The 27797-nt window shown below is 34.1% G+C and overlaps 1 protein-coding gene across 1 annotated transcript; it reads left to right on the forward strand.

Annotated features, from left to right (window-relative positions):
• Positions 1-192: 192 nt before the first annotated feature.
• LOC119828918 (katanin p60 ATPase-containing subunit A-like 1) lies at positions 193-27797 on the forward strand. The gene is made up of 10 exons (XM_038351234.1): positions 193-642; positions 13518-13623; positions 19070-19199; positions 19779-19930; positions 21676-21834; positions 22369-22490; positions 23081-23260; positions 23938-24096; positions 26139-26362; positions 26641-27797. Exons 1-10 carry the CDS (start codon positions 451-453, stop codon positions 26837-26839), a joined length of 1623 nt encoding a protein of 540 aa, XP_038207162.1. The 5' UTR covers positions 193-450; the 3' UTR covers positions 26840-27797.

Raw genomic sequence — 27797 nt, forward strand, 5'->3', positions numbered from 1 at the left:
TTTCAAATGCGTCCTAGAATGCAATAATGAGTGACAGGAATTTGCAAAAAGATTAAATTCACTGTATTTTTAATAGGTACTCATATTTGCATATGAATAATTATTATCTGTTAATTTATCTTTTTCTTTATCTGTGATTCAACCAAATAATCTATTGTCTGTGGTTTGTGTGATTTACGATTTGTCTTGGATTTGTCATTTCTGCAGTCGTCGAACAAAATTGATAAAGTTTGTTTTGTCTCTTGAAGAACGGATAAATTTTTAAATTCCCGTTGCCATGAGATAAGAATTTCCTGAAAATTTCTGCAGTTTTCTATGAGAAATTTGTTGTTAAATAATAATGTGACGATACCGGTGTAAAATATGAAAAGTTCTTGTGAATCGTTTGCCACACGCGATTCAGTCTTTCTCCGTGTGGAAAAGTAAAATTTTTGTGGAAGAACAAGTTATATGTACGCAGCGGGAATGACAATAATGGCAGTTTCTGTTGGGGAAATTTGCGAGAACACGAAGCTGGCTCGAGAAATGGCTCTTATGGGAAACTACGAATCGGCTCTTGTGTATTATGAAGGAACAGTTCAGATGATCCACAGACTTCTCATTACGATAGCTGACCCTACTCGAAAGTCAAAGTGGCAATTGGTAAGTTCAAATAATGCTTTTGTTGTTAGATTTTATTTTGGTTATTACTCTGAACAATTCACCTTGAGTTGTATGTCAATACCATTTGAGATAAAACTAATTGATTTCGTGTAATACGGAAGGCCACCTAGGGAGTGCTAATTTGGTGTGAATTTTTCATTGAATACTAGAATTGCTGTGTTAATCACACTGCTTGCCTTTATAATGAAGTCTCTATTTGCACATTGACCAAAATATGACTGATAATACAAATATTAAGTCATTTTATAGCTAGATAATAATGGTTTTCCACAAAATTCAGAAAAAGAAGAGATTATCAATTCGACTGAAGTTTTTTGTTTGTTACCTCATTACTGTTTAATGAATGAACCGATTTTTATAATTTTCTCTACTTTCTACTTAAATTTGGTCTAGTGCTGATAATTTGAAGTTGGAAATTAAAGATTTTTAACAGATTTTAAACACAATTTATTTTTTATATTATTAAACCTGATGTTTCAAACACTTTTAGCGTTTACACATTTTTAACTTGAAGTTGGTTTCATTTTTTTTTTTAATAAACATATTTTTTTTATTCGAGATTAATTAATTTATGTATTATAGTTTAAAAAATATAGTTTTGTTGTTTTTGAAATGTAGATTGGTTATAAATAAAAAAAATAAACTGGATCATTTTAAACCATAATATAATCTCGATCTTTACAAAGCAAGGGTAAATAGGGTTCTGTTAATCAAGCCTGTCACCGTCTAGAAATCTAGATTATAGAATATTTTATATCAAGAAGGCCTGTAGTCAAGTGCCTACTTGATAAAGTATAAAAATAGCTCTGAACTTTGATTCTTCTGTAGAAGTTCTTGCACCAGTAGGAACTTTGACTATTACCCATGCTTCAGGATATATTTTATTGAATGCTACTTTGGTCTACCTTATCCAGAGATCTGGCAGGTTAAGAGTAGTTATACTACAATTATGAGAAAAACATTAAACATGTTAAAGAAACCTCTTAAATGGTATTGTGAGAGTCCTTTATAAAGCAGTGGACAGAAAAAGCAAAAAAAAAAAAAAATGAGTATTGCTCATGAGATTTTAATTTGATAAATTTTAATGTCTCAAACTTTTTTGTGGGGTTTGAACAAAAGCCACCCCCTAACTACACCTATGATTAGTATAATAGATATGCTAATGTATTGAAATGCATGAACTTTCACCTTTATAATGTATTAGTGTTGTGGGTTCATTGTTACCTTTATAGAATAGTGGAGATAATGACTCAACAAGGTCAGGGTCATTATAATTAAGCTTTAAACATAATTGCTTATTTGATTTAAAGCATTATGTATTAATATATAAGACCTAGACAATAGCATATTACAATTCATTTGGATTTGAATATCATTTGGGTGTTGACAATGACTTATTCATGATTATCTTTAAATTTATTTATATCTCACAGCCATTCTTAACATATAATTATTTCGTAAAAAAATTGTAAATATGTAGTAATTTCACTATTAAATTTAAATTTTTAATTACAAAATTTGAATGCCAACTGGTAAAAATATTTAGAAATATGCATCAGACATTCACATGTATGTCATGTCTATTTATAGTCTTTAGTTTAAATTATGTGTCATATGCACCTGTTTAATTTAATCAAACTGAATAATCAGTAAGGAGAAATAAGCAAAATAAGAGAATTGCATGCAGTTTATATAATACAGTGAGTCTGACTATTCATTATGAGATTTAAAATGTATGTTTAATTCTTCAATACAAAACAGTGTATTAAATAATAGATGTAATGAATGCTACATAATATTATCAGCTTTCTGCCTGTGGCTGCTTTTGCATAGTTAAAGAAACAGAATAATTAGCTTAGGAGTTTTCTCAGGTCTCTTCTATCACACAACTATCTTTGTGAAAATTTTCATCCAAATTGGTGCAGCGTTAAAAAAGCAGATTGGCAGACAGAGGTATTTTGCATTTATAATATTGGTAGGGATTTTAGGTTATATTGTGGTAGTTGAGCACGTTTCGGCGCAAATTGCGCCAGCTTGCACTGGGAAAGTACCACACCCTCACAGAAGACCGGGGTTAAATAGCATTGTGCTGTGTTTCGTTCGATGAGTGGAGGAGCTGGAGACACATATCGTTTTCCTTACCCTTCCCAGTCCTTTCCTTTATTTCTATGGTGAAACCTTTCTTAATCCCTTCCTACTTCAAGTCGGCAATCCATTTGTATAGACGTAAGGTCTGTAATCGACCTTACACCTCTCCAAAATATGTTCATGGGTGGTGATAGTGCTTACAATCAGACCCGTCAGCTTTATTGCTTATTCCACCGCCACCTATCCAATTCCATAAAACAAACCTAAGTCGTATCTAATGCGTCGGATTTGTAAAATGCTGATTGATTGACTAATAATGTTTTTATAAGATAACTAAATTACGTAAAATATATCTACGTATTGGTACAAGCATTTCATTTCATATGTATTGTAGATATTTAAAAGGAAATAAGCCTGCAGTATTCATGTACGCATACTAATTTTATAGTGACCTTAGATACACACAAGGTATTATTATTTGTGGTTGTTTTTTGTTCAAGAACAGAACATAATTAATATTAAAACATTTGTGCGAAGATGTTGTTAATGAATTAAGAAATAGTTTATTGTGTTCCTATGTTTCACTAATTTTATTAATGTTATAGACTTAAGATTAATTTTCTCAATACACTTTAGGTTAGCGTAAGTTAAGGAGTGATTGAATGGACAAGGTTTAATGAAAACTATAGAGACGAAAATATGTATCTATTTTTTAAATACTTAAAAGTTTATCATATGAACTATTCAAGTATAAGCTTTTTGCTAGAAAAGTCATTTAGCTCTCAACAATAAATACACAACATGCGTCATTGTACACTAATTCATATAAATGCGTATGCCCATGAGTTGTCATTCGTCTAGCGAAGTGCTTATCACACTTGCATACAACTGAACGTTATCGCGATAATAGTGCATGTTATTATAGCGTCCTGTGACTGTTGCAAATTTTAGAATAATTCAACGGAAAAAACTAAAGGCCGGTTCTACCAATTGCTGAATATTTGTGATAGCCTGGAGATATTTTTTTTTATTTGTGTACTTATACGTTGTAAACGCCCCAGCGGCAATACGTAAGTCAGGTAAATGCCTGACTCGAGCGAATTTTATCTGTTGCTTGTTTGAGAGCAAGCGAACGCGGCTTAAAAACGGCCGATTTAAAATACAATATTCTTTATGTATAACTTATCTATTATTTTGATACATTAATTGTGGTATCCTATCTGCCACTTTTTGGCGTCAACTATAAATTTTTGCTATCTTAATATAACCCATCTAGAAATACTGGCCATAAGTAACTATAGTTTTTACGTGTAACGTCTCGTTAAACGACGCGAGTATTTATTATTTACAAAAATATACGATAATCCTATAAAGTAACATAATTTATGAGTTATAATTGAAATAGGTACTTTATTAGAAATAACGTAACACAGAAAATTGAATTAAACAGTTATTGTTAATAAATATATCTCATATAATATTATTTAATCAGTCATATACTTATATAATATGGTAATTGTGAAATTTTTATAGTAAAAATTACAGTTAATTGTGGCAAAGACATTATTATACCTTTTAATTTATCCGTTTATCTACCAACGACTAGTTCTTAGAATATTATAAAAGAATATTTAATAATGTTATTTTTTCATTTACTCATATAAGAGATACGAGAGAAGTTCCACTAATTTGTCTTATTTATAGTTTTGAAGTTTAAGTAAACCCTCCTCAATATTCAGACAAAAGGAAATAATTAATGAAAATGTTAATTTTAGTACCGCGTACTCGATACGAAATGGTTTCCTGTAACAACCAACAAGAAGTAGGTACACAAAACATCCACGTCCTTGCCACTTATCAAATTAGTGTTTCTCGCAGTGAAACCCAACAAAGGAGTTTTTACACTCGATTGCTTTTTTGTAATGTAATATTAGAACCGCTTTTCACGAAACCTCCAGGGTTATCACTTATCGCTCTGTACTGTATAGGTTTTTATAGTCCGTGCCACATTCCCGTCCCGTTAAGCTCATTTCTACTCACGCAATATTGGTAGGTAAGTTTTTATGTGTGTTAATGTCAAAAAGTTGTTGATATTCCAAATTATAGTTCTATGGTTTACACTCCTACCTACAAAAGTTCTGAAGCGTTCTGAAGCGCAAAGTAAGACTCAAGGATTTGTAAGGGAATTATGCACTTACTAGGGTGCGATGACCTAAAAGTGGTACTTTGTCTTCAATATTATCGCGTATAGTGCAAGCTTTTTATAATTTCATGGATGGAAGTTATCAGTTTTATCGAATTACTCATTAATATTATAAAATTACACAATTTCTTGCATAACTTATACGTACATAATAAGTTTATAAAATGTGTCTGAATAAGATTAAAAGTATACTTGACGAAGGTCGTTTACCCGAGGTCGCTTTTAATGGCTTTAAATAGAGAGATACATTCATTAATATATTTGTATATTTAATGAGGCGAATTAATATAAATACCAAAGGGAACAAGTTTTGTAGAATTGTAATAAAATGGTAGAAGTGAACGATTTCACACCTATTTTAGATAGATAGGCGTAAAATCATCTACAGTAATAATGACTACATGAGGATGATTGTATAAGCTTTCAAAATTATTATTTTACTCTTGTTAGAAATTGTTGCTAAATATGCAAATAATGTATGCTTATTTTCTCATATTACCTACATTTACAATGTAATTACAGTTTAATATAAAGATTGAATTATTGGTTAAAATAATATAGGTAGTCACATGCTTTTCCTTTAATCTAAAATATATAAATTGGTCTATAATCATACGCTGGGCATTGACTTACTAACAAACTTTTAACTAAAAAAAGAAACGAAGATACATTTATTGCAATGTCAACCCTATAGAGATTGAAGGGCCTATAGAGATTACCACCACCGTAACTAATGTGTAATGACCGCGTTTACCGCTTTTTTATATTTCACCGTGAACTGGCAACATTCCGTCTACAGGTTTATAGAGGAGGCAAAAAGTCATTTGTGGAGAAAATATACTGGAATGCAACTAGCCTTCAACGCCTTGATATCACAGAGGAGTGATGCACCTCTGTGAGTTTGTCTGATTTTTCATTATAATATGTTTCTTTTATTACAATAAAAGTGATCAAAAATATAGTTTTGTAATGATCATGTAAGATGCTAGAGAGTTTGTTGATCCTTTTTACACGCTTTTTATTAGCTTCACCTGTATGTTTGTATGTTTGTTTGTATGTTTGTTTGTTTGTTTGTTTGTTTGTAACCGACTTCTTTGGGCGCGATTTTGACCCACTTTAAACGGCCAGATTTCGTTCAAACTTTGTAGATTTATTGAGGACCGATGACAATACACTAATTTGATAAAATTATTCTATTTTTCAATTTGCAAAATATGTTTTCTATTTTTTAGTTCGGTTTTCTATAAAAGCGTGTTTTTTAGTTTTTTTAAACTATTATTATTATTTGGTCTAGAAATAAAATAAATTAATAATTATCGTAGTTAAAGTAAACATTGCTTTAACATCTTTATCTCCTCGTACATTAATGTCTTACATTTTAGGCTATGGTATTAACACGTTTTTCTATTATTAATAGGTTTAATGTAAATGTATGGTCTCCTCTTTAAAATACGCGAATTAAGCAATTATCATGTAATTGTATAGCACAAAATTACATATTTCACTTTTGAGGCCTAAGTATATTTGATAAATTATATCATAGCTTATGTTATATCTAATCAAAACCCCCAAATTAACATTCCATACGTTATGTCGTGTTAAAGTAAAAAAATAAAACGCTATCTTTTTTTCATTTTTGTACTTATTAGATATTCCAACTCATATATTTTATATAAAGTCATAACATAATATTGATGCGCTAATAGAAACCAGTCGCAGAAAATGTAGCTCTCTTATATTCTTGAGACCTGAACACTGCTTAATTAAATAGGACAGTCAGGTTTTACAAGTACAAGTTCATTGGACGGCTGGAAAGTTAACTCTTGTCTGATATAAATACGATACTTTTTATCGAAACAAAAACGCGAGACACCGGTTAGTTTCAAGTAAAGACCTGTAACGGATTTTATAGTGAAATGTGAAAAATGAAAATGCTATAGGTGAAATGCTATAGGTGTCAATAAACGTTGTTGCCTATTGTTGGACAGTGGTCTTTCATCTGAAAGCGGACTGCTGATATTTTGTAAATGAAAAATGGACCAACGAAATGGTCGATTCTGTTTATAATGGACAGTAGTTTTTAGTATTGACTATAGTATTATGTTGATAACGTAGTTAGTTAACTACGTTATCAACATGCTTTTCTCACTCGATAAATGCAACTTAATTTCCATTTTAACGAGGAAAAATCACGTATTCTTCGTTGCATCAAATCTAAATATCATAAAAATGATTTTTCAACAAAATATTTATTTATTTTTGTTAAAAGATAAGCTATTTTCTCATATAAAGAATTAGGAGACTTGAAACTTTTTCAATGTTGTTCTAAAGGTTCTTCAGCAGTAGATAAATTTATTATAATTGAACGGTGAAGGAAAACATCGTGAGGAAACCGGCATGTCCGAGAATTAAAAGTTCGACAACATGCGACATCTGCCAACCCGCACTTGGCCAGCGCGGTGGATTATGGCCTGAACCCTTATAGGAGGCCTGTGTCCCAGCAGTGGGAACATATATGGGCTGATGATGAGATAAAATCTTAAACAAATCTTTCCGTAAACAGAGAACAGCACATACACTTTTACTACAATTATCACTTCCGATGCAGACAATGCGGCGTTTGCGTGCACCAGATATTATACCGTCTATTTGCATATTATCACGAACGTCGTATGTGAATAATTATATTTTAATCGCACGATTTCATCACTGACATCGTGTTTTGATAATGTTTCACGCATGCGAACCGATTATCTTTTCTAATTTACGGGAAAGTAACACTCGAACAGTGATCTTCGAATTGATATCGGTCAGAGATATTCATTGTAAGTATAAGATTTCACTTTTTCGTCTGTTTTGTAAATTTGTAAATTTAACTCAATATGAATTTATAAATTTACAAAATTATACAATAAGTATTTTAATAATATGCATTTTATGCATTTGAGCTAAGTATATTATTGAAATGTCTCTCCTTAATGCATGGTCACGACTGTGATCTAAATAGAATTAAAATTTTGTTTACGAAAGCATATTTATTGGATCCGCTTAGATTTACGGCTTACGCAAATATAACCCTCGAGCAATCATCCCATTGAAACACTTCAATACTACGGTTCGTGAAAATAAACATTTACAAACAAGACGCACTGAAACAAATGTAAATTCCTATAAATGGACTCTTATAAACTAACCGAGTGTAATCCGGGAAATAGCTTTCACAAACAGTCGTTTACTGAAATAACTCGCTGTAGTATTCAAGTGGTTCGTGAGAAAAGTGAGCTAAACTTTTATTTGAAACTATTTTGAATTGAACTTCTGGAAAACTATGAATATTCTCAATTCGTATGCGCATAATTTAATGGAATTAATGTTTTGCAACAGGTTGTATATATGCATTAATCCTCTTTAAATTGATAGTGTTTGCATGGATTGGTATTTGAATAATGATTCATGTTTCATTAAATAAGACTGTCAACAATTCTACTCGTCGTAATATTGTGTTTGTAGTCGTACAAAGTTCTTATGTAACAGTAGATATTTTTTTTTGGTTGACTCTTTTACTTAAGAGGTCAACTACATCATCATCATCATCATTATCATTGACTGATTCTATATTTTATAAAATATTATTCTTATTATTAATATATTTTTTAAAGTTTCCTGTACAATTTTTGTTGAAGAGTCATAAAAATAAATAAAAAAATATATTTAGCGTATCCGGGATACGTCTTTACAACTACAGATAACGTGTGTTTTTAATTTGTTTTTCTACATTAAAAATTTTTGTAAACTTTTATCTGTTTTAATGATAAAAACCCTTTCCAAACAGGTTCTCAATTTTTAATGCCCCACTTTATATGCTCCATTTATATTGCATGAATAATGCATAAATATTGAAAAATAACAGATTAAAAGCAACGTTCAATAATGTGCTTATAATATATTTTATCGAAGCGTGGAAAAAATAAGCCTTGTTATTATATGGTCAATGACACATTGAACTTAACAAATACCTAGCGTATACAATTTTAAATATTTAATATATTCTATGGAAATACATTTAACGCGCTCATCGTTAATTATTTGCTCAGTTTATCGCGCTGATAAAGTGGAGGTACGTAACCTAAAATTACTGCTACGAATTGAGCAATGCGTAATTTGCATCACAATGACGTCTGCTCTTCTTGTATAACATACATTCGCAATTTTCTTACATACAAAACAGTTATTTTCGATAATGCCCGCCCGTCAATAGGGTTGTCAGTGTTTAGAGTTCTATTCTAGGATTTGATGCACTTTGAATGCCGCGCGTAGAGTTGGGAACAAATTCTATTCTTCTGATATAGAATTTGAGAAAGTTTGTGAGGATGTGTTGATGATGCTCGTTACCCTTTCCCACAGAAACAGTTGATCAAATCTGTATGAATTTTTAAATAGGTTATTATCCGGATTAGCAGATAGGCCCAAGCACATATTACTCGCGCGAAGTCGTGAGATTAAGCTAATCAAATAAATAATAAAAACTTACACTTCTCGCGTGTATTCTTTAAGTATTTTGACTTACGCATTTTTGACAATAAGTAGTAGAATTTTCCTGCATTTTCCATAGATATTTATATCATTGGAATCACCAACCCTATCTCAAGCTTGAGACTCGGGCGTCATTGTGTTAGTTACACAGAAGAAAATAAAGGCTTCGAGTTCAGGTCACCTAGTCTAATTCGGCGGCTGGATGGTCGCCAAGCACGCCCGTTTGTTCTATTGTAAAGTTGCTTCGGCATCGGCCGGTCCGTGGGCGGTGTCATTGACCCCGCGATATGTGTGTCGGCTCGTGACGCATACGGGAGTCTAATTACTTATAATGCGAGTGCATTATTTATGCGCGTGCGTTTTTGTTACGTTGATCGGTTGACATGTCGTTGTGTACGCATCGATGGCTTGCCGGCTTGAAGGGAATCGGGATTCGGTTTGTTGTACTAACAATGTATGCAATTTGCATGTATTTACATACGTTTTGAATGGGGAAATGTTGAGTTTCTTGGATGGTCTTCACGGTATGCATCATTTGGTGTTGCTTTGGTGATATAATCGAATGAGGTTCAATGTACGAAGGTTAGGATGATTGAACTTTATAAGTCGATTAAATAGAAAACATTTATCCAATTAATTTAAGTACATAACTTAAAAATCCCTTATATTTTTTTATAGGCATATATTACTCTCTTAAACGTACGGTAATATGATATTACCAGAATGTTAGAAATTCTATCTCTCCATAGCTAATCAGTAAACATGTAACACTATAACTATTACGTATAAAATTGATTACACACTATATTACAAATCATTGCATACTAATATAAGTTAATTTTAAATATTAGACAATGTGTAACTATTTATTGATAAATGTAACATCAATTTATCCATTAGTACGATATTTATGACTCTCCATTCAAATATTTTTCCATTCAATATAATTTACGTATGTACGCGAAGTGCATTTAAATCGTTGTACATGTTGTTTTTATCGAGTGCCACCGGCGGCCGAATGCATATCCTGTGTACACCTCGCAATTATGCGCAAGCGCAGATTTACATTCACGAAGTAACCATGATTAATCTTATCTTGTTAGCTTGCTATTTGTAAGTGTTGGTACTTATAATCTCAAATAGGCAATATATGCAAATAAATTGATTCTTAATATGTCAATAAGTGCAGAATTCCGCTAAATGTCAACTTCTATTAAAACCGTTTTAAGAAAATAATTGACCTTATCCTCCCTTAAAAAGGCTTAATCCAATTTTATATTATGTAAGTTTGTTTTTTTAAAGATAAATTCAAATCAACTAGATTATAAAAGATGAAATATAATAGCCGAACTACAATGAGTAAAAGGATTATCATATCTTAATCGTATTTTAATATCGCACATGTTTATCAGAAGTTATTTTAGTAGTATATAATATACGTTTTATTAAAAATAACTATTGTGTTGCGAAATCAGGAAAGGCAACAAACAAAAGCATCAATAGATTTAATGTAATTACGGTATAAGAGACTCTTAGACCGAGACTTTACTATACTAAATCGAGTCCAGGAACGCTTGGTTATTATACTAATGCGCTTAGTGCTAGACTATGAAAACGGTCAATTTCAATCGTAATCGTATGTAAATAGAGTTTATGTTACACAACGCAAAATTCACGGAAGGCTCTCAGCTTATCGGCCCGTATAATACAGAGTTAACTTAGAATGTGGGTAGTTTTAATTGCCGCACGATAATCTCGAGTATAATTCGGTCAAGGTGTTTCGCTAATGGTAAAAATTGTGTGCTATAACACCCACGTGTTACGCAAGGTGATTTTTATTGATTTGTTTTTGAATAATAATGGATCGCTATGAAGATAAACGTAAGTTTTTTTATTGTTTATTGTATGCATACGATTATGATCAGTGGTCTTTTGAATGGAAACGCTATCCTTTCACCTGTTTATCTTATTGGATGATATACTTTTTACTAGAACAACATTCAAGAATGAAAAAGTTATCAAATTTTCTATGGTAAATCAACTGGTTGATGATGATTATTACACAATCACTACATAGTATAAAACAAACTCGATTTCCGCATGCTTTCTCGTCTGTCCGCATAGTTAGATCTTTGAAATAACGCAACAGATTTTGATGGGGTTTTTGTAATAGATACAGTGATTCAAGGAAAAAAGGTTTATATACAGTCAAAATCTGTTATAATGACATCAAAGGGACTTCTCATATTTAGTCGTAAAAACCGATTGTCGTAACAGCCGATGATGTTGTTATGTTGATAATTCAGCTGGGACCCTAGATTTTGGTTTCACTGTATGTATATATAATGTATTACTGCACCCGTGGGAAGCCGGGGTGGATCGCAAGATAGTTACTATTCAAATTTAATTGAAATTACGTACACACTAGAGTACTTTCGTTGTTTCATACATTAAGACAGTCTCTGCGATTGTATACGGACGTAAGAACGAGTGGGAAGACTTAAACAATTGGATTGTAAGGTTTACAGTGAACGCATAAGTTGCGTTGCGTTATGTTAACATGATTACATTATGTAAATACACCGCCAAGTTCTAGCTATAGGTGTACGTGTGATCTTCTGTTTTACTCTGATCTTCATCACTTGGAACGAAATGTATCTACGTAAGTATTCGTTTAGTTATATGTATGAGGCATTACCTATATTAACGATACAGATCATGGAGTATAGATAAATTAAAATTTATTCACAATATCTCCCGCTTTTGTTTATCGTCGCATCCTGCTTCCTACTTCCTACGAATATAATAAATGAGAAAGTTTGTAAGGATGTGCGATGTACATAAATGAATATAATATGAAAAATGCGAAAATTTGTTTGTTTGGATGTTTGACCGTCAATCACGCTGAAACTAAACGGCTTTTTATAAAATTTGGTATGCGAACAGGGTATGAGATCACTTGGGTGATATGACACTTTTTATTCCGATTAAATGTTCCCTTGGGATAAAACAGGTATAGACAGTCATAAAATCATTTGTAAAAGTCCTATTTCTACGCGGGCATAGCCGCGGACGGAATTTAGTAATATATTTACCGGTAGACAGTGTTTGTATTTGGACCGTGTAAATAAAAAAAGAAGACAAACTATTTTACTTAAACAATAAGACAATTAAACTAAGAAGAACAATTAACACTCGACGCGTTATAAAACGAAATCATGTTGTGTTGAAATATGACTGATTCACACTTTCCAAAGACAAATGTCCACCGGCTGTCGTAGGCGGAATACAATTGAGCAATTTTTATAATCATGTGGGAGATCGAATTTCACTTTTCCTCTAGGCACTCGCGTCTCGTGGCCTACCGTCTGTCGTCTCCCAGAATGAGAACAATAGGCGAATGCGTCTGTATGAGTGTTTGTGCCTTTGTGTACAGTGTTATTTTCAGCCATTGTACTCTCTTTACGAGGGTACTACGCTGAGAAGTGCGAAGCGATTAAGAATGTCGATAATGCCGCAAAGAAATCGCTTGCAGTTGTACGTGTGCTATGTTTTGTGTTGAAAAAGTTAGACTGAGATTGTAGTGATTTTTGAACCATGCCGCTATTGTTTAGCTCAGCTACGATTTGAATGTTATCGCATCTTCGGCTGGAGAATGCAATTTTTCAATGCCTTGTATAGCAAATTGAGATTCATGGTATACTTTCGGATTTATTGCAGTCGAATGTTTTATCTGTTTATACAAATAAACAAATTTAAAGATGCGACTATTTGCAAAGTTAAACATACGATCGATCAATCATACAATTATTCATTTCTTATTGTAAAAGGGGAGGCAAAGTTTGATTCAATAAATAGTTCAAAGTATTTACGAATTTGTTTGCTCTATAAACTAATTTTCTTATAAATTTTTTCACATACCACATATATGCTATATATATACACGCAATAAGGTACCAAACAGCCTCACACTTTTTTTTATTTATATAAAAGGTATCTTTTCATATATGTATTTCTGTTTTGTCTGCAGGTACAGAGACAAATGGCGCGAGAGTATGAGCAACTGAAGGCGACGGTGGCGACGCTGCAGATGTTCCAGCACGAGGGAGAGAAAGCCATCACACCGCTTAGTGGAAGTTAGTTCTTATTATACCATATTAAAGAATGGATCTGAGTAAAAAATAGAATGATCAAGACAAGAACGATATCATGTTCCTAAGAACAAGATTGCCTAAGCAAAAGATTGCGCTTTACCATATACATTAGGTTTATATAATAACATGAACATATTCGCTTAGTGCTGCGCTTGAAGTTAATAAACAGATAAATATTATTCTAAGAATGATAGAACATAGTTTTCGATCAAAATTGGCCGTTGCTATCGAATGTAATGTTTGATGTTTTGCTCTTTCACAAAGCGAAGCAAAATTAATATGAAATATAAAAAATTAATTTCAATTCTAAGTCTTACGAGTTACCGGTGTAAAGGCAGTGTAAATATTTACTGAAATAAATCAATTAGATCATCATAAAATAAGCCAAACAAGTGCTAGCTTAGAAGAAACACTAGTTAAGTCACACGCTAATGAAGGGCAAAAAATTACTGCATAAGATTCATTACTGACTATATACGGATAAGAAATTGACGTCACACTACATGAGTTAAAACTATACATTCGTCGGAATAAATAAATTGTAATTTAATTTGTTATTTGGTGCTTTGATACATGTTCTATTAAATGTTTTGAATGAAACTCCGGAATCAATTTGAGTGGAATTGTTGCGATTTCTTCACATAAATAGATAGACAGAGACAGCTTATTAGCATCAATAACAAATTATTCTTTGTTGATCACTGCAACGATTATAACGATGGATATCACTTTTGTTTCTTACAAATCTATATACATAGGGATACACCCGAAAAACCCGAAATTCCTACCTAAATAAATTAATTTATTCTTTAACGCTGTTCAAATAAATAGATCGTTGTGGTACATTTAAACGCAAACCACGGCATTTGCCAAGACTGTGCTGTTAATTCATAATTGTTCCTCCCAGACCTGTTAATGCGCACACTAATCTCTCGTAATTTCATCCTCTCGAAAGGTCAAAGTACGAAGTAATTGACGTTGATTGAATCGTTCTGAACTCGTATTGTAAGACGATTGGCGACTACTGCTTTAACGATCATATAAAGTGACGCTATTTATATTATTAGAATAAAGGAACGCGGGATTTTATGACACAAATGATGTTGGGTTGAAGGATTTCAGGTTAATAAACGTGTAGGTTTAAATTATAGTTGGCGAAAATGCGTAATATAATAAGCAGAATTTATCTGAAACTCTGGTCTTAAGAATAAATCGAAGCTCCTCTGATAATCGAGCAATAAATCGGTTAAATAAAGTGTCTTTGTGAATCAATCGCTGTCTAGTGATAAGTTTCGATTGTTTGTGTTATTTATCCATAGAAATAATGACAATTCGTATCATTTATTTCGCTAAAAAGATTAGCATGAATTGAATTCGTCTACGCGCTTTTCCTGATCGTTCTTCCTTCGATTTCACTCCCCCAAGGTTTCCCACTGTTCATATGAGATAATCATATATAAGCGAATACATTTAGGCGCTCCAAGTGAATCTATGTTTAATTGAATTCAACATTAAATAATTTTATCGTCGTCACTAATTAGCGATAATGTATTCGCTGTATGCTTGACCCGAATCTTAATTCTGGTCCCTTCCCTCGGAGGAACAATAGCTTATCGCCTCACCTATATAGGTGTGTGGGATGACACTATATTGCTATTGATTAATTAGAATTGTACTCGATTGTTTGTACTTGGACGTCATTGTTCTTTCGGCCCGCGCGTCAGTCATTGATTCTCACAATTGTCAGCATTTCAAAAGGAAATCGGATATTTTTCTTATTGATTCTGTGGTTAATTGTTCAGATATTTATTAAGTAGCCGCTTACATGCCTCGGAAGTAGATATAGGACATACTTTTGAATATGTTGATTGTAGTAATTATGAGGTTAGGGCAATGATATGTTTGTAGTTATGTCAGTTGGTACTTAGTCATTTAATATAAACGAAAACAGTTCAATGAATATTACATAGTTAAAACATCTAATACTGCTATAATTTATTATATCGGTGTGATGATGTAAGTCTAACATAAATATATGAACTACAAAAAACGAGGCAATTAATATAAGTGTGGTCTCATATACAAGATGATATTACAAGATAAACATGAGACCACGCTCCAAACTCGATCGCAACAATTTCAAAACACATTTATGTACAGTAAAGTTTGAAAGGTAATCTAGTGAAATGTCAGCAAGGGATCAGGAACTTTCTGTTCCGTGTCGATCACGATTTTGCACGCTGCGGCCCGCAGATCAGATATAGCCACTTTCCAATCACTTGTGCCGCCTTGTGCCACTACCGCCTATCTCGATTCTTGGAACACGAGCCAAGAGTTGTCACCGTCTCCTCTCCTTACGAAATGTGATGCCATCAATGGAAAATTGTATCGCTGCAAAAGTTTGACATCGACTAAATATAATAGTCACGTAGAGGGAGATCGTTTGATCGCGAACGTTCTTAAGAACTAACTGCCATTATGACATTGACATTTCGCACTAACGGATCGAACGATGTTTTTAATAATCCATATAAATAAATTGAATCGCCAAATGTGTTGCTAAGAGTTAAACCTGAGAATGGCTCGACCTATATTTTTAAGGTTTTTGTTAAAGCACAATAATATATTTACTGCGAGTGAAGACGAGGCGTACCACTAGTCGAAAATAATTATTTATCATGTATGTAATGTAATGTTAAACTCATTCTATTTTTGAATTGATATAATTTAACGTTTATTTTAAAAAATTATTTACAAATGATAGAAACATATATCTATGGTTATCTCTTCTAACACGCTAACCACATCTTTTATTCTATTTTATTTCAATTAAATATACATTGTATAGGCTGAAAACGTATCAATAAGCAGGGAAAATTAAGTAATAAATATAATAAATGGCCGCAAATAATGTGTATCGGGCTAGATTTGCTCTGAGATTGAGGTTTTATCATCGTTCTATGAAAAACTGTGTCCAATTGATTTACTGCTTCGTAGAAGTGCATGGTGTGCTGCTGGCTAATAAAAATGTTATTGTCGATGTAGCTTTGTAATTTCCGGCCCAGCTTAACGGATATCTTGTTTTTATGACCATAGAGTTTACCGTTCATTAATTTTATGGGACCTCATTATACTGAATGCATTGAAATGAAAGAAAATATGATCCAACCCCAAACTCTTGGTAAACTTTTATTGTATCCATGTTCAGGACGGTAATGAAATCAACCTCTTGACATTTTGTAACTTTTATGTACCCATACAAATAAAACACACACATGCACCCACAAATGCTGTAATTATTTGCGGGACGGTGTCAAAGAATGGTAATATATTTTTAATGTTGGTACACCAACACCAAATCGCATTCTTACCAGTAAGCAAGTTGGTGTATTTTTATTGTTGGTACGGAACAATTTTACCTCAGGATTGTCCTCTCGCCAGTACAGTCGCAATAGCTAAAGCGACACAGATATTCAGATAATGCGTCTGGTCTTTTGTTGGCGCAACGTATTGCGCTCCGTCTTGAACATTTACTTTCGAAGGTGCAAACGCAATCCAGTTCAACGGCTACTTTCCGAGTCGTAATGTAGCATAAAATTATTTACATTGTACACGCGTGCTTGACCTCGGGTGATTCTACAAAGCCGACCCGAGTGACCGTATTTTGACCGCTGAGAGTTTTTTGTTTCTGCTAAGAGAACACGGACTATTCCTGATTCAATAAAGAAATGATTTTCTTAGTTCTTTATGTATAAAAGAAAGTAGTGTTAGTTACACTATTTATAACTGAAAAACGCATTAACCGATTTGGCTGAAAATCTGTGCAGAGGTAGTTTAGAACCAGAAGGCGGACATAGGAAAGTTTTTTTTCCCGGAAATCTCACGGGAACGGGAACATGCGAGGAAATCCCCGGGCCTATCTTTCCTGCGACTACGCGGGCAAAGCTGCGGGGGGAAAGCTAGTTCGTATATAAAACTATATTATTATATACAAATTCGTATGTAGTACTATTTCTAATCCGTAGTATGTATTACTATTATTTATTAATTTGCAGTGTGTTTACGGAAACTTGTATAGCAAGCAGAATATACCATTTACTTATACGTGTCAACCGCTCCATTATTAAATGATAATAACCGCGGTAATACTGCTTGCTGTTGATTTAATGGCATTCCTGTCTCCCACGCATACATACAATTCAATTCTTGCTTAACACAAAAATGTAATAACTATGCCAGTCAGTGTGGGTGTTCCTACTTGCGGTGCAGAGTTTTCTAGAAGCCATCGAGAGGGCTTGACTGATGAGTGATGACCTAGCTGTTAAGTGTCATCCCGGATATATCTAACATCTTTGTTTTATGTGATACGAAGTCGCGGATGCGACGCAATAGCCCAATTATAAATTACTCGAAGTACACACGATAAAAATGCTCATTATATGTTAAATATGAAAAATAATAAAATTAAAGATGGGAAAAACTTTGTCGTGTTTGTAAATCGCGTTATTGTTCTGGAAACATCGTAGTAGATTTTATGTTAAAGATTTTCAAAAAACAACTCGAATGCCTTGTATCATTATATTCTATCTCGTAACACTTAAAATAAATAGGAAAACTAGTATTTTATCGCTATTCTTATTGTAACCATCTTGACAAATATACATAATATAATATTATTATTGTAAAAATACCAACTACATTAATGACTTGAAAAGTTTCTTTCTCATTTAAATTGTTCTGCGAATATTTAACAATGCATCAATTAACGGTAAAACCTTTTAAAATCCCCAATTGCCTTGATTAAGTGCAAAGTATGCGAGGTCGGAATTCGAGTGAACTGCACTTTTTCCACTCTGAAACCTGTTGATGGTGTTTTAAAGCAACGTTTATTGGACGTGTGTTATTCTTTAGACATTTATCGGCATCCGGTTTTCCGAAACGAGAATTGGACTACTCTAGTTGAGTCATCGTGCATCATGTACGACTAATATAGTTTCGATGTTACAGTTTATAGGCAATTCAAAATAAAAAGGGGGCTATAATTTCTTTTTCGTGTTTGTTACCCTAGAACTTTCCACGGATTTTGATGATTCTTTTCATATTTCAGAGCTGGTCCCAATTATGTATATTTGAACTAGATCTGACAATTTAAAGTCAGTTTATTTTTCTGTTAAAAATAACTATCGTTGTAATACGGAATGATTATAGGAAACTTCACTTAACTTGTTCCCTACTTACGTATCTATATAACAGTTCATAAAACTGATGCTTTTTACCATGATATATGTATACTCGGAATATATAACGTACTTTAAGAAGGTTGATAAATCAGCTGTAGAGATGTTGACACTTCTGTGCAGTATTTCAATCAGGTGTTGCAGCCTTCCTTATTTATAAGTTGTTTATTTTAAATTCTTATCTCCCGCAGACCTAGAGGACCTGCCGACACGTGATCAAATATGGGCGCCCGCGCCGCACGAGCTCGACCCGGACATATGGCCGCCGCCGCCAGACCGAGATCCCAACGCGTGGCCACCGCCCACTAGTGTCGAGCATAAGTATGTGGATTGCACACTGAATTATAAGATAATGTGTAAATTTAATTCATAAAGAATAGAAAAGAAATTGATCACGAACCGGGATTCGAATCCGCGTCAATTTGCGAAACCGTAGCAACGCTTAGCCTCTCAGCCACTCGTGATCCCGCCTTAGCAATCGTATTGCTTTTTCTCTTTCGGTTTCATGTGCGTAAAATAAAGTCTCATGATAATGTATATTTATTTATGATGTCTTTACTTTTGCTTCGAGAGCAATTGGAGAAAAATATAAGACATCGGTCGGAGCTTAATGACGTTAGAATTTCCGTGTTTTGTTTTAGGTCTTTGTTAAGACATTTAATTATCGATAGTCGCTCACAATTCAGAAACAAACTCAAACATTTATTTATTTAACTTGAATACGTTTGGAAACTCTTTTGAATGGTCAAAATACAGAAAAAAATATGATTAAATATTTATTTATTCGACTAGACTAGACAGAAAAATTTAATTTGCCACCGGTTCGGAAAGCAATCCAAGTCGATTTGAAATTATTTGCATTCCATATTATCTTATCCCATATACCCGTCCACATAACAGAGGTCCACCAGCAATGAAGTCAGCCCGTAACAACCCACGCAACAACCGCACGGCGGACGCCAAGAAACCAGCGCCGAGGAACGCGACCACGTCGCAGAGGAAGACGTCGGACGTACGGAACCCCAAGTTAAACACTAATAAGGCACATAGCGGTGAGTTTTCGAAACAATGCTGTAGATATAGGGCCGGTTTTGCCGCTGATATGGCCCCGAATAGCCTATTCAAAACTTTTTGATGTTTTCATACATTAATGTTTTAATCAAATGACAGATAAACTGAAGAGAACACATCGGGAAACTATGTATTACCGGCCCTTAGGATTGATATTTATTATTTTTTAATAGTTTGTTTATTAATTATTATACTTTAAAATAAATGTAACAGAATTTCTTTTATTGTAAAACTTAGGAGAGCATTTTCGGGCGTTCATGTCGATTATTTTTTAATAAACAAAAATTTGTCAATTCTTTCTCGTTTATAAATATGTAAATATTTATTCTTAGAATATTTAGACAAATGTACATAATTATAAAAAATATAACAATCACCAGAATTTATCGTTCACGTTTCGATACTAAAAAAGAAAAAACTATATATCAGTAAATGGATCGAACCAGCCTGAGAGTTCGAGCAAAAAAATAGTTCCGTGATATTATAAAAAAACTTATATTGAACGATTCAAACTTTGCAAAATACAAGTCAGTGCAACTTTTTCATTATATCATGATCTTAAAGGTTTTATGCACTTAATGATAATATAGCAACGTTGTAAGATCTTACGAAAGAATCGAAACTTTTGTATCTGACAGTTATTCTATAGATTGTTGACGACAATAGGAGACGAAAAACCCATCTATTCTTAAGTGCTCAAGCACAGAATGGTTTCCATTGCGGCTTTTCTATAAAGAATTAGGTCGGTACGCGTAACAATAGATATTCCTCATTAATTCACTACCGTCTCTATAGGCGATAGGAAAAATGCAACAATACAATCTCATGAGACATTATACGTTACCAAATCGAATTGTCGCGCTCGAATAACTCCGGCTAGCTCGTAATGAAGTCATTATGTTATGATCATTTTTTAAGGAGCGGTTGTTGATAATAATTTGTTTCCGATTCGATATACATCGTTGTGGTTATTAGGTACGTAATCGCTTTATTCTTATTACGTATTATGACTGATAATTTGCTTAATGTAGTGTTTAATATCTTTTTATTTCGAGAAACTCCTGTTTCGTTGATAACAGTGGCAAATTCGTTATGTTTTTAAATTGTCGGTTGCGCCATAGCGAATCCATCAAATTGATTATATAGCTTTCGGTGCAAAAACATTTTTTTTTTATGTCGCAACTCGCCCAGCAAACCTTTTGTATAGCTCAAATAAGTGCATGCTACTATTATGGTCGAATTAGAAGAAACACATTTTATCTAGACAAATTAATACTACATAATTCATTCCTAGAACAAAAGGTCACCGACGTTCCTGTAGAAGGAAGTATCAATCCAAATACTCGTACTAAATACTAAAAGGGAACCAAGTGACAACAATTTCCTATCAAACGAAAAGAATCACGTCCATCGGTTGAAAACCCATAGAGATATCGAGTACCAAAAAAATAAATAAATAATAAGACAGTCGCATCGAGAACCTCGTTTGTTTATTGGAAGCGTTGGTTGAAAATGTCAATAAGCATTTCATATGACACAAACATCTTATTTTGAGCAAATAAGTTGTTTTTGCTTCTATGCACTCATAATGTCATGGACATGGCTATAATATAGTGTGTTGCTAGATTTTTAGGGTTCACTTCAACCGTTCTGGACTTTACATTAGCTAATAATGTGTAGTAGCTATAGGCGTACACTGAAACTCATTGATCTATAACATCCGCAGCGAAAACGAAAGAGACAAACAACAAGGAGCACAGCAACAAGGACAAGCAGGACAGGGACAACAACAACGGCGACACGGACGACGAGAAGCACGGCAAGGAGGACGAGAGGCGGTTCGAGCCGCCCTCCGCCGCCGACGGCGACCTGGTGGACATGTTGGGTGAGTTGTGGTTTGTTTGAATTAGTTCTAGAATGTTCTATGAAAAAAAATGCACAAAGGAGGTTTCCGTTAATTCTTGAAAAAGTTCCAGAATATTCTATGAAAAAAAATGTACAAAAGAGGTTTCGGTTAGGTTATCCGATATTCAATAGTGCAAGTGAAAGAATTTGTTCGAAGTCTTTGGTTTGGAATTTCTGGGAACTGGTGTTCTATGAACCTGGACGGAAAAGGACGAAAGAAGTCTTGATATAATCACTGTATAAAATAAGATGAATTACTAAAAATAAATTCCCTTTCATAGTTTCGTAGTTTTTAACTTCGTCGTTAAATGTTATCTTTATATTCATCCAAACAATAAATAAAAATACACGATTACTTGAAATTAAGTTTATTTACTTGTCTAATTAAAAAATATGAAGTCCTTTATCTACCCATACCATAATAATTCTTAATGATTTTGTATTCTTTTTAAAGTTTTTAACTGTTATCTTTAAATTCATACAAATTAATAAATATATTAAATTTTAATTACAGAGAGGGACATAGTACAAAAGAACCCGAACATACGATGGGACGACATCGCCGACCTGTCGGAGGCCAAGCGGCTCTTGGAGGAGGCGGTCGTGTTGCCCATGTGGATGCCGGACTTCTTCAAGGTGACCGAGTTAAACTGTATTTAATTGTTATGGAAAATCGAAGGTTGCCTGGTAGTAGAGATGGCTTTCAGTCATGAGGCCGCCATTTGTATAATTTTTCTTTTATCTGTGTGGACTTTTTACATCCCTTATTTCTTTATGACAAATTGTACGTTAAAAAAATAAATAATTAATCCATATACCAGACATATATTTTTTTTATTTTTATTGTTATCGCTATATGCGCTATCACTAATAATTAGTTAAAGTTTTATAGATTGATTTACCTATGTTTGTTTGTTTGTAAAATAGCTTTAAAGTGATTATATTAAAGACATCCAACTACCCTAATATACTACTAATTCAATGTATAACATTGAATTTATAACGTACGAAACCACTGGTCCGATATCAAAAATTCCTTCACCATTACAAAACTGCAACTTCACATAGGCTATTACCACGGGCGAAGCCGGGGCGTACAGCTAGTCGTTAAATATTATGATAATTAGCCCATACTAGTCCCGATTGCATTGACACGCTAATCTTACAAGTATTTTAAGTGTACATATACGTATGTAAAATAAAATAAAAAAAATCTTTTTTTCCAGGGTATACGCCGGCCCTGGAAGGGGGTGCTGATGGTCGGTCCGCCCGGGACGGGGAAGACCATGTTGGCGAAAGCCGTGGCCACGGAGTGCGGGACGACGTTTTTCAACGTGTCATCATCCACACTCACCTCGAAGTACAGGGGCGAGTCGGAGAAACTTGTGCGGCTGCTCTTTGAAATGGTCAGTGATGATTCTGCTTGAAGCATTTGTATTATTTTATTTAACTACATTACATTTTTCGTAGCTTGGGTTGGGTTATCGTGTCGTCTTAAAGCAGTACGAATACGTGTGTGGGGAAGAAAAGCTGTAGGATAATGCCATGACTTTTACACACTGGAATTAGTACTGTTTTAAGATATCACGTAAACGAGGTAGTCGTTGTGGTTTCGTGGTGTGAGTGACAGAACAACTGAGGCCTCTTGCTTGTAATATCGAGTGCAGAAAATCACGTGTACGTGTACTTTAAAATTGTATATATTTTAATGGGAAAAAGTTAAAGAATATAAAGAAATCGATAATGAGACGATTGTAACCCGCGTCGTTCGACGGACCATGGTGACGCCTTAATTCATCCATGATTGAATGAATTAGACATTAACTCTAATAACATCATATGATTTTTTTGCATTTTGTATTACATAAATATATAATTTCAAATTTTGACACATTACTTGTAGTATTATTTATACTATAATTAATTTTAAACATAATTATTAGTTTTACAGCATTGAAACGCTTTAAACATAAATGAGAAATTATGCCTAGCAATTTCTACGCTACCAATTCTTTGAAAATTTCGAATCTTTATTAGTTTTTATTACTAACAATGCTAATGTGTATTATTAAATGCACTCCAGGCGAGGTTCTACGCGCCGTCGACGATATTCATCGACGAGATCGACTCGCTGTGCTCGCGGCGCGGCTCCGACAGCGAGCACGAGGCGTCGCGCCGCGTCAAGTCCGAGCTGCTCGTGCAGATGGACGGCCTCGGCTCCGCCACCGACGAGCCCGCCAAGGTGCCCCCCTCACACTATATAGTACTTATGTTATAGATATTATCTGTCACACTAATAATATTGTAAGTGTGAAAGTTTGTTTGGTCGTATGTTTGTCCGTCAATCACGCTGTAACTGCTGAACGGATTGTGATGATATTTGGTATACAGACAGGGTATGCGGTGAATTGGGTGATGAGGATACTTTTTATACCGATGACATGCTCCCTTGGGATAAGACAGGAATAGACAGTCACTAAATCATTTGTCAATTTCCTAATTCCACGCGGGCAAGGCCGAGGGTTAAAAAGAGTAATGTTGGATATTGATTGTGTTTTAATAATAATATTTGTCTGTCATTATTACTAGAAAGGCAGGTGCCATAGAATCCCATACCCAGTTCCCAATGTCATTTCATTGGGAATCCCATTCCATAGACCAATTATTTAATAACCATTTCTTGCAATAGTCCTACATCAGCCGCGGATCCTGCCTAGAACTGTAAACTCTATAGTGCAGTCATGGGCAGGCTACGGCTGGTGTCCCATGACACATTAAAACTTTCTAAATCTGTGTACCCAAGTAAGCCTTCCTAAGGAACGGGCATTATAATTCTGGTGATACCTGTGTATTATGGAAAAGAGAAACATATTAATTCTAATAATATCGTTTATTGGGTATAGACAAATAAAACAATTGTATGCTACATTGGTCCCCAAACTAGGACATTCTTACAGTTATATGGGACAAGTTTTAACATTCTGTTGGATGAGTGATTGTCTGTTGAGTTACAGACGTCGCTTTTCATAACTTATTAAATTGTATGTCGTCGAGTCGAGCACGCTTCAGCACGAATTGGGCCAGCTCGCACCGGGGAAGTATTAAACCTCCACAGGAGACCGACGTGTAGCAGTAGCATACTATTGTGAGTGGGGAAGCCGGAGGCCCATTTCCTTTTCCTTCCCAGTCCTTTCCTTTATTCCCCTCGTCAATCCTTTCTTAATCCCTTTCCAATTTAAAGTCAACGATCCATTTGTAAGGCGTAATCAATCATGTTTACAAAACCGAGTCTTTATTTTGTAAATATAAAAATACTCGAGTAAAATGTTTTCAAAATTTCCTCCTGAAGTGCGAGCTACAAATAAGTTAAAGAGCAGCTACAAAAAAAAAATCCTCGTAAAATGTTTCACCGTGATAATCGATTTGTATCTTAGATATTTTACTAATGTATAAGCGGTAACAGAAATACACAATCTCTGAAAATTTCACCTATCTAAAAATCGTGTTCTTTATAATGTCATAGTCAGCAATGGAGCTGGTAGATCGCCTGATGGTTGGCGCTACCACCGCCCATGAACATTTGGAGAGGCGTAAGGTCGATTGCAGACCTTACGCCTCTACAAATGGATTGCCAACTTCAAATTGGGATGGGATTTAATGGGAGGATTGACGAAAGGAATAAAGAAAAAGACTAGGAAGGGTAAGGAAAGGAAGGAAGGATATGGGCCACCACCGAACGAAACATCAGTATGCTATTTCACGCCGGTCTTCGGTGGAGGTGTAGTACTTCCCCGGTGCGAGCTGGACCAATTCGTGCCGAAGCGTGCTCGACTACCACATACAATTTCATGAAATATATCCATGGTTCATGAAATATAGCCTGGTGATAGACAGCAAAGTCTAAGAAATAGTCAGTCCCCTTTGTCCTAGGATCCCATTAGATACCGAACCCTTAAAAATAATATATATTGCGCCTGCTAAGGTGACATAAAAGAATAATATGGAGAAACAAACAGCTATACTGTGGGTCTGGTTGTCCAATTGCTCATTTCAATGCTCTACTATAAAATATTCTAATACTATTTACAACTTTGATCTGTCTTCTGAACCAAGCCCTTATATCGGCGAAGATAACTTAAAAAATCATATATGTTACAAACAGTCATAACAAACTTTATAAAAATCCATAACCTTGTTCACCTAGCAGTGACACAAAATGCAAAAAAAAACGTTCTATGCATCTATTATAATCCAGACAATAATACCATTAACATAATATTTTAGGTGGTAATGGTGCTAGCGGCCACAAACTTCCCATGGGACATAGACGAGGCACTCCGGAGGCGACTGGAGAAGAGGATATACATTCCCCTCCCAACACAAGAGGGCAGGGAGGCCCTGCTGGGCATTAACCTACGGGAGGTCAAAGTGGACCCTGAACTGGACCTGCGGGCTATAGCGAAGAAGTTGGATGGGTATTCTGGAGCGGATATCACAAATGTCTGCAGGTATGTATATATGTAGTTGGTTTTTGGCTGTTTGAATTGTGAGGTATGATTTTGTAAATAATACATAACAAGGTATTGAATTAGTGCAATGAATATGTATTACAAAGTACCATTTTGTAAATTATCAATAATAAAGTATGATAAACTTCTAGCTACATTAAAAATCTTGTAGATTTTTATACATCATTAGCATACATGTTAATTCATAGATAGCGTACAACGCAAGCGAATGTGCGGTATAACTTAAGATCACTATTAATTATTAAAGTATTTCACAGGGACGCATCTATGATGTCGATGCGTAGAAAGATCGCCGGCCTCAAGCCGGAGCAGATCAAACAGCTTGCCAAGGAGGAGCTCGACCTACCCGTCACAAGACAAGACTTCGTCGAGGCCATCGCCAAGTGCAACAAGTCCGTGTCGAAGGGCGACATCCAGAAATACCTCACGTGGATGGACGAGTTCGGCTCCTCCTGATTGACGTAGAACAATTATCATCTGTGGACAATTGTCACTTCTACCATAGAGAAATGAAATGGCGCCAAATTTAACCTGACATAAAATTAAAACTGAAAATATCGGAGGGAAATTTCATGTTTTGATGAGAAATGTGGATTAATTTACACTAAATATCAAATGACAATGATTTAAATTAAGAATACGCGCCATTATTTAACCGATATTTTGGTGCCATTTCGTATTACTATTGTTCTCTATGCGCCTAGAAGTATTTCCCAACAGACGGTGTCAGACACGATTGAAAGTTCAAGTATTTAAAAATTGCCTTATAGGATAAGTCGCGAAACAGACTGTTTCAGTATTAAACAATTGTACAGTGGCATAGGGAAATAAATGCATCTGTTAAAATTATAGTGTATGATACATTCCAATTGGGACATTATTGACTCAACTACACAAAAATAATAATATTGTGAGCTTAAATATGTGTCGTTTTAACCGTCTCATCGAAACCATGCCATTTATTTATTTAAATTTTTTTCATGTATCAGTTTACATATTAACGTATAAGAAAATCACCAATGCATTTATGTTATTATATTGCCGATTTCAAATTCAGGTGTAATATAAAGTAACGAAACGACATATCCCCCAACATGAATTAGATTTTGTACCACACAAGCACAAAATACAATAGATTACAATCACGTAAGTTAGAGCCCTTTGAAATCCTGAGATCTGTCGTCACCTTTCTTCTTGTATTTAATCATCGTGATCTTCGTACTTAATGTAGCGTATAATGAGATTCATAATTTAGTATAATTTTATGCCATAACTAATTTATAATTGTATGTTTATAGATATTTTTTATAATTTTTTCAAGTATGTTTATATGAATGAGAGAAATATTTTGGCATGTATGCTCGCTCAATTTCAATTAAAATTATGTATGTTATTATAATATTTTAGATAAATC

This window comes from Zerene cesonia, chromosome 9, assembly GCF_012273895.1.
Source record: "Zerene cesonia ecotype Mississippi chromosome 9, Zerene_cesonia_1.1, whole genome shotgun sequence".
Taxonomy (NCBI): domain Eukaryota; kingdom Metazoa; phylum Arthropoda; class Insecta; order Lepidoptera; family Pieridae; genus Zerene; species Zerene cesonia.